The sequence below is a fragment of the Nicotiana tabacum genome, chromosome 6 (assembly GCF_000715075.1).
Source record: "Nicotiana tabacum cultivar K326 chromosome 6, ASM71507v2, whole genome shotgun sequence".
NCBI lineage: Eukaryota > Viridiplantae > Streptophyta > Magnoliopsida > Solanales > Solanaceae > Nicotiana > Nicotiana tabacum.
This window is the reverse complement of record NC_134085.1, coordinates 209,178,396-209,190,499: the sequence shown is the minus strand read 5'-3', so window position 1 is coordinate 209,190,499 and position 12,104 is coordinate 209,178,396. Positions and strand designations below refer to the sequence as shown.

General features: G+C 36.7%; 1 protein-coding gene across 3 annotated transcripts; it reads left to right on the top strand.

Moving 5' to 3' along the window:
• Nucleotides 1–1,986: 1,986 nt before the first annotated feature.
• Nucleotides 1,987–11,780, top strand: LOC107803083 (protein TOPLESS). Of its 3 annotated transcripts, none has more exons than XM_075256605.1 (26): nt 1,987–2,145; nt 2,789–2,927; nt 3,055–3,234; nt 3,321–3,434; nt 3,544–3,702; nt 4,016–4,193; nt 4,273–4,396; nt 4,936–5,045; nt 5,136–5,301; nt 5,409–5,518; nt 5,610–5,679; nt 5,777–5,850; nt 5,936–6,031; nt 6,129–6,224; nt 6,348–6,475; nt 6,639–6,873; nt 6,955–7,113; nt 7,207–7,284; nt 7,508–7,654; nt 8,603–8,713; nt 8,792–8,971; nt 9,052–9,180; nt 9,293–9,388; nt 10,046–10,228; nt 10,307–10,473; nt 11,107–11,780. In XM_075256605.1, the coding sequence occupies exons 2-26, from the start codon at nt 2,848–2,850 to the stop codon at nt 11,318–11,320; spliced, it is 3,384 nt and encodes a 1,127-aa protein (XP_075112706.1). In that variant the 5' UTR covers nt 1,987–2,145; nt 2,789–2,847; the 3' UTR covers nt 11,321–11,780. The 3 variants fall into 3 exon arrangements, with proteins under 3 accessions (XP_075112706.1, XP_075112705.1, XP_075112707.1); XM_075256604.1 differs by lacking the exon at nt 1,987–2,145 and adding an exon at nt 2,168–2,710; XM_075256606.1 differs by lacking the exon at nt 1,987–2,145 and adding an exon at nt 2,285–2,499.
• The last annotated feature ends 324 nt before the right edge of the window (nt 11,781–12,104 follow it).

Genomic DNA, 12,104 nt, shown 5'->3' with positions numbered 1-12,104 from the left:
ATGCTTTCCTTAATTTCTGGCCGTTGATTTCCTAAAACTAATTAGGGAAATTAACTGGATAAAATCAAAGCGTCCAAACAAGTGCAACGTGGCAACCATATTTTTAACTAGAGCATCGTTGTAACAAGTCAATACTCGAGGAACAAAAAACAATTACTCAATATTCGTGCCAATTAATCAATCAAGTTTCGTAGCGGCATAAATAAAATTTCATAATTATAGGTCTCGGACAACTTTTTCCTTTTATTAAGCATTACTCTCTCCCGTATATAATTTAATTGATTTTTTGGCTTTTTTTTTATTTTATGATCCATAATATTTAATTTTTTTGAATACCGAAAAGGAGAGTAACTTTTTCTTTTAAAGTTGTAATTGGAGTAAAGAGCCTAGAAGTATTTGTTATATTTTTAATGAACAAATTAAAATTAAATATGACTAATTTCATTGTTAACAAATATTAAAAAAAAAATTCTTAATATGTGTAAAAACAGTTAATAAATCAATTTAAATGAATCGCAAAGAGTATTATTTTATACAAAAAAGGCCTAAAAATGCCACTCAACTAACATAAATGGCCTATCTATGGCATCCGTTAAAATGTCGCCCTATTCATGCCACTAACGTTATACTTTTGGCTTATTTATACCACTAACGTTATACTTTTGGCCTATTTATGCCATTGTCGACTAACAGTTTCATTTTCTGATTTTTAAATAATAAGAATTAATTTTTCGACCCCACCTTTGCCACGTGTCTTTATATTATGGGTTCTTCTTTACTTGACCCTACATTTCTTTTAACCCTGATTATGTATAATTAATCATGTCCAACCCGATAAAATTCAACCATCTTTTCCCAATCCCTAATTCCTTGTCACGACCCGATAAGATCGGTGTTTAGTGATTTGTATTTATTTGAAACCGATGTTGTGTTTATTTCAATTCAGTTTGTAAAAATGTAAATCTTAGAAGCTCATGATTTGTATTACCAGTCATTGGAAAATGTATTAAGATTCAGTTATTTTATCATTTATTTGTCTAAAAAAATTCTCATTAAATTGGATAGTTATTAATTGGCTTACCTAATGGGTTAGATTAAGTGACATTACGACTAGTTGGATTTTGGATCGTGACAAGAAATTAGGGGTTGGGTTAAAAGATGGTTGGATTTTATCGGGTTGGGAATGGTTAATTATACATAATTAGGGTTAAAAAAAATGTAGGATCAAGTAAAGAAGTACCAATAATATAAAGACACGTGGCAAATGTGGGGTTGAAAAATTAATTCTTATTATTTAAAAGATAGAAAATGGAACTGTTAGTCGTCAATGGCATAAATAGGCCAAAAGTATAAGGTTAGTAGTATGAATAGGACGACATTTATGTTAGCTGAGTGACATTTTTAGGCCTTAAATACGACGTGACAATGAATTACTCCCTCCGACCCAAAATAAGTGATCTTTTGGCTTTTTTCTTGTGGTCCAAAATAAGTGAGTTTTTCAGATTTCAAGAGTGAATTAATTATTTTTTTCCTACATTGCCCTTGGAGTAATTAATGTTGGAGTATGTATTAGGAATATTTATGTGAAGAGATAGTGAAGGTTAATATGGTCAATTTTATTGCTAATTAATATTAAAAGGTGAATTTCTTAATATTTGTGAAAACAACCAAAAAAATCACTTAGTTTGGACAGTAGGAAGTAGTTAAAATGAAAAAATGGTATTCGAGCTGAAGTGTAGACAGCTTGCAGCGGGTTATCGAAGCCGATTAACTCGAACAAAATGTAGCCGGCTTTGTCGGTCCCACTAATACTGTACTTATTGAATCGTATTCCTGCTTCTCTATGATAAGCAGTGGTACTTATCCGAGAACTTATATCACTTATCGTCAACTATGTGTTCCTATGGAAACCACAATTTCCTGCAAGTAATGTGGCCAAAGGATATATTTTCATTTTCTCGCGAAATATAGAGTAGAGATTAAAAGGGGTAGTAGGAAACACACACACACATTAATAGAGTTCTATATTTAGAGAGAGAGAGAGAGAGAGAGAAGGATATATACCAATTCAGCCTCTCCTCGAGCTCGTCGTTTGTTGGGTTTTCTTCTTCTTTTTCTCTTCCATGGATCTATTTGTTCTTTAAGGTAAACCCCCTTTACTCTTCTCTGTAACCCACTCTACATTTTTTTAGTATATGTGTTTCTATAGATTTTTATGGAATATTTACTTTTTCCCAGTCTTTGCTTTTCGCTTTAATTTCTCCACTTTCTCTCTCTGTATATTGACTCGCTTTTGGTTTTCATTTGCGTCCCCCCCCCCCCACAAACTTTGCATCTTCGATTTCACTCGATTTAAAGCTGCTTTTTGTGTGTGTGAAAAAAAAATCTTCTCTTTTTCTTTTGGGTGATTCTACTTTTACATCAGCTGCGTCGGTGAATGTTAAATGGAGTTGTGTTTCTCGTTAGATTGAAGAAGATCAGTTCAATGATCGGATTCTGGTTTGAGTTTTTTTGTGTTTAAATTCTTTGGATCTCTTTTAGTTTTTTCATTTTTTATTTTTAATATTTTTGGGATTAGTTTAAATTGTTGAACAGTTACTTTATTTTATTTGAGTTTCGGGGCTTGTGTCCGGCAATTATTAAATGCTTAGATATTTTAATGGTTAAATATAAAGTTAGTATGAGCTGGACAACATATTTAATCATATGGGTTAGTTATTTGTTTATTATTATTATTTACTATCTCTGGAGTTTTTAGTTAAGAAATTCATTTTATGGAATTTTGCAGATCTGCAAACGCACCGGTTTTTTCATACTTCCTCTGGGCTTGAAGACAAAGCAGTTGCAATGTCATCTCTCAGCAGAGAACTTGTGTTCTTGATTTTACAGTTTCTAGATGAGGAAAAGTTCAAAGAATCTGTCCACAAGTATGTACCTTTTTTCAATTTCTAATGCTTCCATTTTAAAAATTTAAACACTGATGAGCAGTTAATTTTCCACATTCACATTGCTAAAAATGCCTTTTTTTGTTTGCTTTTTGTTTTGTTGCTATAGGCTTGAACAAGAATCTGGCTTTTTCTTTAACATGAAGTACTTTGAAGATGAAGTGCATAATGGTAACTGGGATGAAGTTGAAAAGTATCTGTCTGGTTTTACCAAAGTGGACGACAACCGTTATTCCATGAAAATTTTCTTTGAAATAAGGAAGCAAAAGTATCTTGAGGCATTGGACAAGTAAGATTTTATCTTTTTTGAGGAATAATTTTGCTTTCCCCGGATTTTACATATTGATGAAATTGGGTAATTTGAGTTTGTAATAGGCGTGACCGGTCCAAGGGTGTTGAAATTCTTGTAAAAGATCTTAAAGTTTTTGCATCGTTCAATGAGGACCTTTTTAAGGAGATTACTCAGCTGTTAACACTAGAGAATTTCAGGTATTCCCTTCATATAATTTGTCAATGAAGATAAAACCCTTTTCTTTGGAGGGGTATGAATATATTACCTTTTTTAAACGTGTAATTAAGTGGCTTGATCAATTTGTAGGGAGAATGAACAGCTGTCCAAGTATGGGGATACTAAATCCGCACGGGCTATCATGTTGGTTGAGCTCAAGAAGCTTATTGAAGCAAATCCATTGTTTCGTGACAAATTGCAGTTTCCAAACCTCAAAAATTCAAGATTGCGAACTTTGATTAACCAAAGGTGACATCCATGTGAAACTTCAGCATTTGTTTTGAAAGCCATAGTGGCCTAAATGCACTACCAGAGCATATTCTACCAAGCCTAACTTAGCTATCTTGTATTTACTTGTGCACATCACAACTTGAGCTAAAGGTCCTTTTGGACCTAAAAAGTTGCTATGCATTGTAAGCAACTCATGATATTGGTCCAAATAATTAGCTTAAAATTATGAAAGTATTAGTCACCATCAATGTAACCTGCCTGTGATTATTCAAGTAAACTAGCAATACTAGGTTTTTATAAATTGGGAACTGACGACGAATGCATGCTGCAGCTTAAATTGGCAGCACCAACTTTGTAAAAATCCTAGGCCAAATCCAGATATTAAAACTCTTTTTGTGGATCATTCTTGTGGACAACCAAATGGTGCTCGTGCTCCATCACCTGCAAACAATCCGTTGCTTGGATCAGTGCCAAAACCTGGCAGCTTTCCTCCTCTTGGTGCACATGGGGTTGGTCTTTTCTAGAGCTTACTTGCTAATTATGTTGAACCTATAGGATTTTTGCTTATCTATTACAAACTTTATTCAGCCTTTCCAACCTGGGCCACCACCTGTGGCAGCTCCACTTGCTGGTTGGATGTCCAACGCACCGACTGTAGCTCATCCAGCAGTTTCTGGTGGACCTATGGGTCTTGGTTCTTCATCTATTCCAGGTATCACTTAATGGTTACTTAGATGGGGTGAATGGATCTTTTGTTTTCCCTTAGTAAGCAACTGAATATGGAGATATGCCGGTACTTGGTGCTATCTTTTTTATCGAGCATTTTGATTGTTACAAATCATTCTTCACATGGTTGATGGCATTCATAAGTATGTTCAGATATGCAATTGGGAATAAAGAAAGGCTTAACATGTTCAGCCATCAGTTATCACCTAATCATGATGATAGTGCTTTTACATTAGTACAGTCTGGTCGCAAGTTGGCATGAGGAATTTATTGACCTCTTATTGCTGCATACAGACAGAATTGTGATTTTTTTTCCAGTTCTGGTCAATTTTGAAAAATTGTGTTTCTGAACATTTTTCTTGAATAAATCATATGAACTCGTATTGAGATCTAGGAAACAAGTTTGTTTGCCCCCTCCCCGAAAAAAAGAGAGTTTGGCCTTCACATGAAACAACTACTCCATTAGATTTTCTATAGGTTATTCTTGCTCTTTTAACTGGTGAGTTTTTTCATTACCTGTTGTAGCTTCCCTTAAACATCCTAGGACTCCACCAACAAATCCTTCCATGGATTATCCATCTGGGGAATCTGATCATGTTGCCAAAAGAACTAGGTCACTTGGAATATCTGACGAGGTAGTAGACTCTCCCGATTTTTCAATCATTCAGTCAGCAATATTCACATTTTCTACTGTTTTTACTTATTGTTAATTGTTCATAATACAGGTTAATCTTCCTGTCAATGTGCTGCCTATATCATTTCCAGGGCAAGGTCATAATCAAGCGCTTAGCGTACCTGATGACATGCCCAAGACTGTTGCACGAACATTAAACCAGGGATCATCTCCCATGAGCATGGATTTTCATCCTTCTCAGCAGACGTTGCTTCTAGGTCTGCATCATCTGAATGCTCTTCTTTATTAACATATTGGTGTCTACCTACTTTTTGGCTCTTTTTGGTTGTTTGCATTAATCATATCCTTCTGTGTGACAAACTAGTCGGCACAAATGTTGGAGATATTGCATTGTGGGAAGTTGGTTCTAGGGAGAGACTGGTGTTGAGAAACTTCAAAGTCTGGGACTTGGGTGCATGTTCAATGCCGTTGCAGGTTTGGTCTTTTTTCCATAGACAGAACTGATCCGCCTCAGTTCAGTTAGATTCATCTAATCTGATCAAAATAATTTCCCAACTGAACTCAGACTGCTTTGGTAAAAGATCCTGGTGTCTCAGTTAACCGTGTTATATGGAGCCCCGATGGTTCATTATTTGGTAAGCTTTCATGAAAAGCACATTTCCAATCTTACTGTATTTCGCCGTCAAAAGAAGTTGAATGATCTTTGAGAATGACTATCTTTTTATTGAGCAGGGGTTGCATACTCTAGGCACATTGTTCAAATATATTCTTATCATGGAAATGATGATATTCGTCAGCATTTGGAGGTAAACTGTGGTGGCATTCCATGACTCTTGCCCTAGTGATAAATGTTGAATAAGTTTGCAGGTTAGACTGATAATGCTTTTGCAGATTGATGCTCATGTTGGAGGCGTAAATGATCTTGCATTCTCTCACCCTAATAAGCAGCTTTGTGTTATAACATGTGGAGACGACAAAACTATAAAGGTTGGCTAGGCATAAATAAATGTATTTGTTGCCTCTGAACGACAATTTTTGGCAGTTGACTAATAGCTAGTTCTTTCCAACGCTTGCTAATTTCTAGGTTTGGGATGCCACATCTGGTGCAAAACAATACACATTTGAGGGTCATGAGGCTCCTGTGTACTCTGTGTGCCCTCACCATAAAGAGAACATTCAGGTATGGATATCATCTTGATGTCTTTTTTTGTTGTTGATCGGGACGTCATGATGTCTCTTGTACACTACAAAAGGTTTAGCTGTCTGCACATTTGTACTTGTGCTGATAACCTCCGTTCTTCAGTTTATTTTCTCAACAGCATTAGATGGAAAGATAAAAGCATGGCTATATGATAATTTGGGATCTCGAGTAGATTATGATGCTCCTGGTCGTTGGTGCACGACAATGGCATACAGTGCCGACGGAACTAGGTTGATTTGTTGTTGCATTGCATTATCTCTACTTTACATAGTTTGTTGAAGTCACTTGGGGACAATAGCTTTTTCTCCGATCTCACATTTTCTCTCTTCTTCTTTGCCTCCTCTTTTTCTCTTTTCCCTTTTGGATGGGGGTGGGTGGGTGGAAAAATTGCAGACTATTTTCATGTGGAACCAGCAAAGATGGGGAGTCACACATTGTTGAGTGGAACGAAAGTGAAGGGGCTGTCAAGAGAACATATCTAGGTTTTCGGAAAAGATCGTTGGGTGTTGTACAATTTGATACAACTAAAAATAGATTTTTGGCAGCTGGTGATGATTTCTCGATCAAATTCTGGGATATGGACCATGTTCAACTCCTGACCAGTATTGATGCTGATGGAGGTCTTCCAGTAAGTTAAATTTGAGATTGTCTGAGAAAATTGTTGTATTCTACTATGGTCTAACTGCTTTTTCTTTTATATTAATTAAAGGCAAGCCCTCGAATTCGATTTAACAAGGACGGTTCTCTATTGGCTGTTTCTGCTAATGAAAATGGTATAAAGATTTTGGCAAATAGTGATGGTATTCGTTTAGTTCGTGCTTTTGAGAACCTAGCTTATGATGCTTCCAGGGCATCTGAAAGTGCAAAGGTACTTCTAACCCCATTTATATAAATATTCAGGTTCCCTCCTTTTTTTTAACACAAAGATGACCAGGATATGCTTTGCTTTACTGTCATGCAGCCCACAGTAAATCAAATATCAGCAAGTAGTTCTGGATTTGCAGACAGGGTGGCCTCTGGTGTTGGCATCTCCGGAATGGTTTGTAAATATTACTCCCAAATGTAAAATATGCAAAGAAGTTTTTATTTATTGATATCAGATCGTAGGCCCATGGGAAAAACTATATATATGCATATCAACACTCACTTTTCCCCTAGTTACCCGTTCTGTTGTTCAAAGGTGGACACACCAGAAGTCTTACCTGGTTTTCATGTCAATATCATCTGCTAATATATACTTTACATTGTATTGACTTTGTAAGAATGGAGATGCAAGAAATACAGTGGATGTAAAACCCAGGATTGTTGAAGAGCCTAATGATAAATCTAAGATATGGAAGCTCACTGAAATTACTGAACCATCACAGTGCCGGTCCTTGAAGCTTCCTGAGAACCTCAGAGTGACTAAGGTATAAACTCCATGCCTCTTGATTAATGAGATATCTAATTGGATTGTTTTTCTTATCTTATTTTTTGGACTCTGGAAACTTATCCATTTTTTTCTTTCTTCTTGAGGAAATATTTTTTCATTGAACATACAGATAACAGATAATTCATGTATAAAATTTGATGCACATTCAGTAAGGGCTTGTCCCTTCAAGTTTAAAAGTTGCCTTTGTGCATCAATTACATTATCAAGGTGTGATAGGACAACATGCCATCAGCAAATGAAATTATTAGGTTAATTGAGAGGAAATGAACCATAGGACAACGTGCCAGGGGAATATATTGATTTTGCGCCCTCTCTTTTCCTTTTATAGTGCAATGGAAGTCCATCAAGGTCATCAATCACAATGTCATGGATGTCTAAAGCCTTCTGAACAAAATCTAGCACCTAGACATTCTGTGTTTTAGTCTCTTTTCTTTTCCTAATAGATTGTTCAAGTTCATATCTCCGGATATTCAAGTATCATTTTCTGCACCTCCATAGGGCCTTCACTTTATTCCTTCAGATTATCCAGAGTAGAGAAAAATCTTTATCTTTTCAAGTAGATAAAAAGGCCTCTAAAGTTTGTCTGCAATGATTTGGCAACTGGACTACTGTCCAACTTAGGGCTAGCAACAATAACTAAACTTCTGCTTAGTATTTAATGTTTACCTCTATTGTTCTACTGAATTGTGCCCCCCTCCCCCCCTCCCCACCCACCCACTCAATTCGGTAGCATGCCGTTGTGTCTCCATGATTATGCAACCTGGATGTAAGACATTCTATCAGTTAACAGAAAATTTCGCATAGAACTCTCACTGGAAACAATATTGACCTGGAGAATTATCAATATTTCTTGCCTGGTTTGTTTCAACTGTATTAGTTTTGATTTCAGAGTTTCCTGATCTGATTTAATGCTTGATTACTACAGATATCAAGGTTAATATATACAAACTCTGGTAATGCTATCTTAGCATTAGCATCAAATGCTATTCACCTGCTTTGGAAGTGGCAAAGAAATGAACGCAATTCCAGTGGAAAGGTAAATGCACACCGAAATTATTGCTTTCCTCCATTTGGTAAAGAAGTGATTCTGAGGAATGAGGTAATCTTTGTTTAGGCAACAGCCAGTGTATCACCTCAATTGTGGCAACCTTCAAGTGGCATCCTAATGACAAATGACGTGACCGAACCAAACCATGAGGAAGCTGTTTCCTGCTTTGCTTTGTCCAAGAATGACTCTTATGTGATGTCAGCATCTGGAGGAAAGATCTCCTTGTTCAATATGATGACATTCAAGGTATAGGAAAATTGGCTTTTTTTATTTCTACATTTACCCAGAGATCAGGTGCTGAATTTTGAATTTTCTTCTGGATGCAGACAATGACGACTTTCATGCCCCCACCTCCAGCAGCAACTTTTCTAGCATTCCATCCTCAAGATAATAACATTATCGCTATTGGCATGGATGATTCTACCATCCAGATATATAATGTTCGAGTGGATGAGGTATGAGAGATAAATGAGAAGTTTTTGCTGGTATTGGCAGTCATCAGAATTTCATTTTTTTGGGCCAGTTACCATATATCGTTATTCACTAGATGTCAATATCTTGATGAAGGTTAAAAGCAAGCTTAAAGGCCACTCTAAAAGGATAACTGGCCTCGCCTTCTCTCATTCGCTTAATGTGCTGGTTTCTTCAGGAGCTGATTCTCAGGTTAATGGCTTGATACTCTTGGCTATCATGTACTATTTGACTTACTTCTCAGTGATTTGTTAGACTACTCTCAAGATTAATGTGGAGAATACATGTATATGATAGATTGCATTTTCTCTACTAACAGTGTTGCATAAAATGCATAACACCATCCGATTCAATACTAAGCAAATCAACTAGGCATGGGAATTAGAAGTAATCTCACTGCATTTCATATTAGAAGATGATAAATATTCTAGTTGTATTTAGAAGCTTGATGGAGAATAAGATCATTTCATGCTCTTTATAAGAGCTGAGTGAGTTCTGATTTTTTGAAGATCCTCATAATCATACATGAAATTATTGTTTTAGAAGTGCTTCAAGCATTTTGGGAGACACTAAAATCTATAAAATATAGCCTAAGATGAGCTGAGGAGTATATTGCAGGTTATCTCCTTTTGCGCAAGCTCCCCTCTGCAGTCATGTTTAGTTATCTGACATTTTTAACGTCTTCCGTTGATGACAAATGCTAAGGCAATATCCTTTCCAAATATCATTCTATTAATCTATCAAAGTTATCATTCTGCATTTCTGGCACTCTTTAAAGGAACATTTTATATATTTCTCTGTACTCTTCTTATCCATTTGTATTCATCAACTTCATCTGCTTCTGTACAGCTGTGTGTATGGAGCACCGATGGGTGGGAAAAGCAGAGAGCTAGATCCTTGCAGCTGCTGGGGAGATCAACATCTCAGTCAGATACCAGAGTGCAGTTTCATCAGGACCAAACTCATTTCCTGGTTGTGCATGAGGCGCAGATTGCTATATATGAAACAACAAAATTGGAATGTGTAAAGCAGGTAAGTCCTCTCTGACTGCAGTTGGTTATTCAAATGCCACTTGATCTCAATATTAATACATAATATCTTCTTCTACAGTGGGTTCCACGTGAAAGTGCTGCCCCTATTTCTCATGCGACATTCTCGTGTGATAGCCAGCTGATATATGCCAGTTTCTTGGATGCAACTGTTTGCGTATTCACTTTTACGCCCCTCCATATGCGATGCCGTATTATTCCTTCAGCTTATCTATCACCAAGTATTAGGTATTTTTTTCCTGCCCCGCTAACTTATTTACTGCTCTAATTGTAAGATGTTCTGCCCCCACTATTGAAGACAAAATAAACATCTTTTCTTTTAAAAGTTAGACCTTCATTAGATAGAATAGTGAAATCAGTATCAGAGCAATATCCAGGCTTGAAGTCTGAACTGCAACTTGTCACCCCTAAAAAAAAGGATCTTCCACAGATTTGGCCATTGGTATAAAGATATTAAGCAATGCATAGGCTATGTTGAAACGTAAATTTAATGCAGACAAGGGGACTACAAAGTTCACCATTCTAGACCATATTCTTTCTTCAAAATATTGACCACGTGCCAATAGATATCCCAAAAGAATTCATTTTGCAATTATGTATTTGTAATATCATTTATTATCAATGAAGTGGGGCGTCTGACTGCCAGGATTATCATTTCTAGCATCACAGGAATATCCCTCCAAATACTATGTTTCAGGTGTTTGATTTTTGTTACTTATTTGCATCCCGAGTCCTCACAATAAGTAATTCTCTGTCTGATATCCTCGGGAAGTAATGTGAGGATACATGGTCAATTGGCCGGACAGATTTCGTCTCTGATATTTGAAGTAATTTTTCAAAAACCCTGTATATTTTGTGCAGCAATTCGAATGTCCACCCAGTTGTAGTTGCAGCACATCCACAAGATCCAAACCAGTTCGCATTAGGCTTGTCAGATGGTAGTGTTCATGTTTTCGAACCACTTGAATCTGAAGGCAAATGGGGGGTCCCTCCGCCACTTGAAAATGGATCAGCAAATGGTATGCCAACCGCTCCATCTGCTGGAGCTTCAGGCTCCGAACAAGCACCAAGATAACAAAGAGGCCACTGAGTAAAGGTGTTGTGTGTTGTTTTGCTGAATATTTCCCAAATTTCAGTTCAGACTAACGGGTAAATGTTCGTTCTGTGTTCGTTGTAGTAGACTAACCAGAGTCCTCCAAGTTAAAACACAACTGTAATGTATCGCCCAACATTTGTGTTCTTTGCAATTGAAAGGGAAAGAAAATCTTGACCGGGGCTAGGAGTCTTAGCACTAGTTGCAGCTTAAGCTTCTTGGTTTTTGTACCAACGTTGTGACTTTCATTTGTGGTACTGTATTACAGATGTTCTTGGTACAGGACATAACTTAGCCCAGTAGTCTCCAATGTGTAAATGTACAACTCATGCGGTAAGATGTAATGTAAAATGAATGCATTACTCTTGTAATATCTTTAGTTTAGTGAGGAAACCTATCCTACCAGCTTTGTAATTTGAGTTATGCTTCAATTGGTTCTCCGTATATCTACTTCAGCTCAACTTTTTGCACCATTTTTGGAACATAAGTGTAATCTTTCTATTACATGCTGAGATTTCAGACACACGATGTAACTCTAAAATCCTTTGACGAAGAAATATTGTGAAAAAGATAATGATCAGATTCCAATTCTGAGCTTGCAATTAATGTCGGATTCTTTCAGTTCATAACGTTGACAGAACCCAACTATTACCTACCCATGCCGTTTATTTCTACATTATTTTAGCTCCCTTCAGACTAAGGGGTTAAACGGGTGGGCCGGGCCGGGTTGCTATTTTTTGGACCCGTACGGGTTATGGGCTGGTTA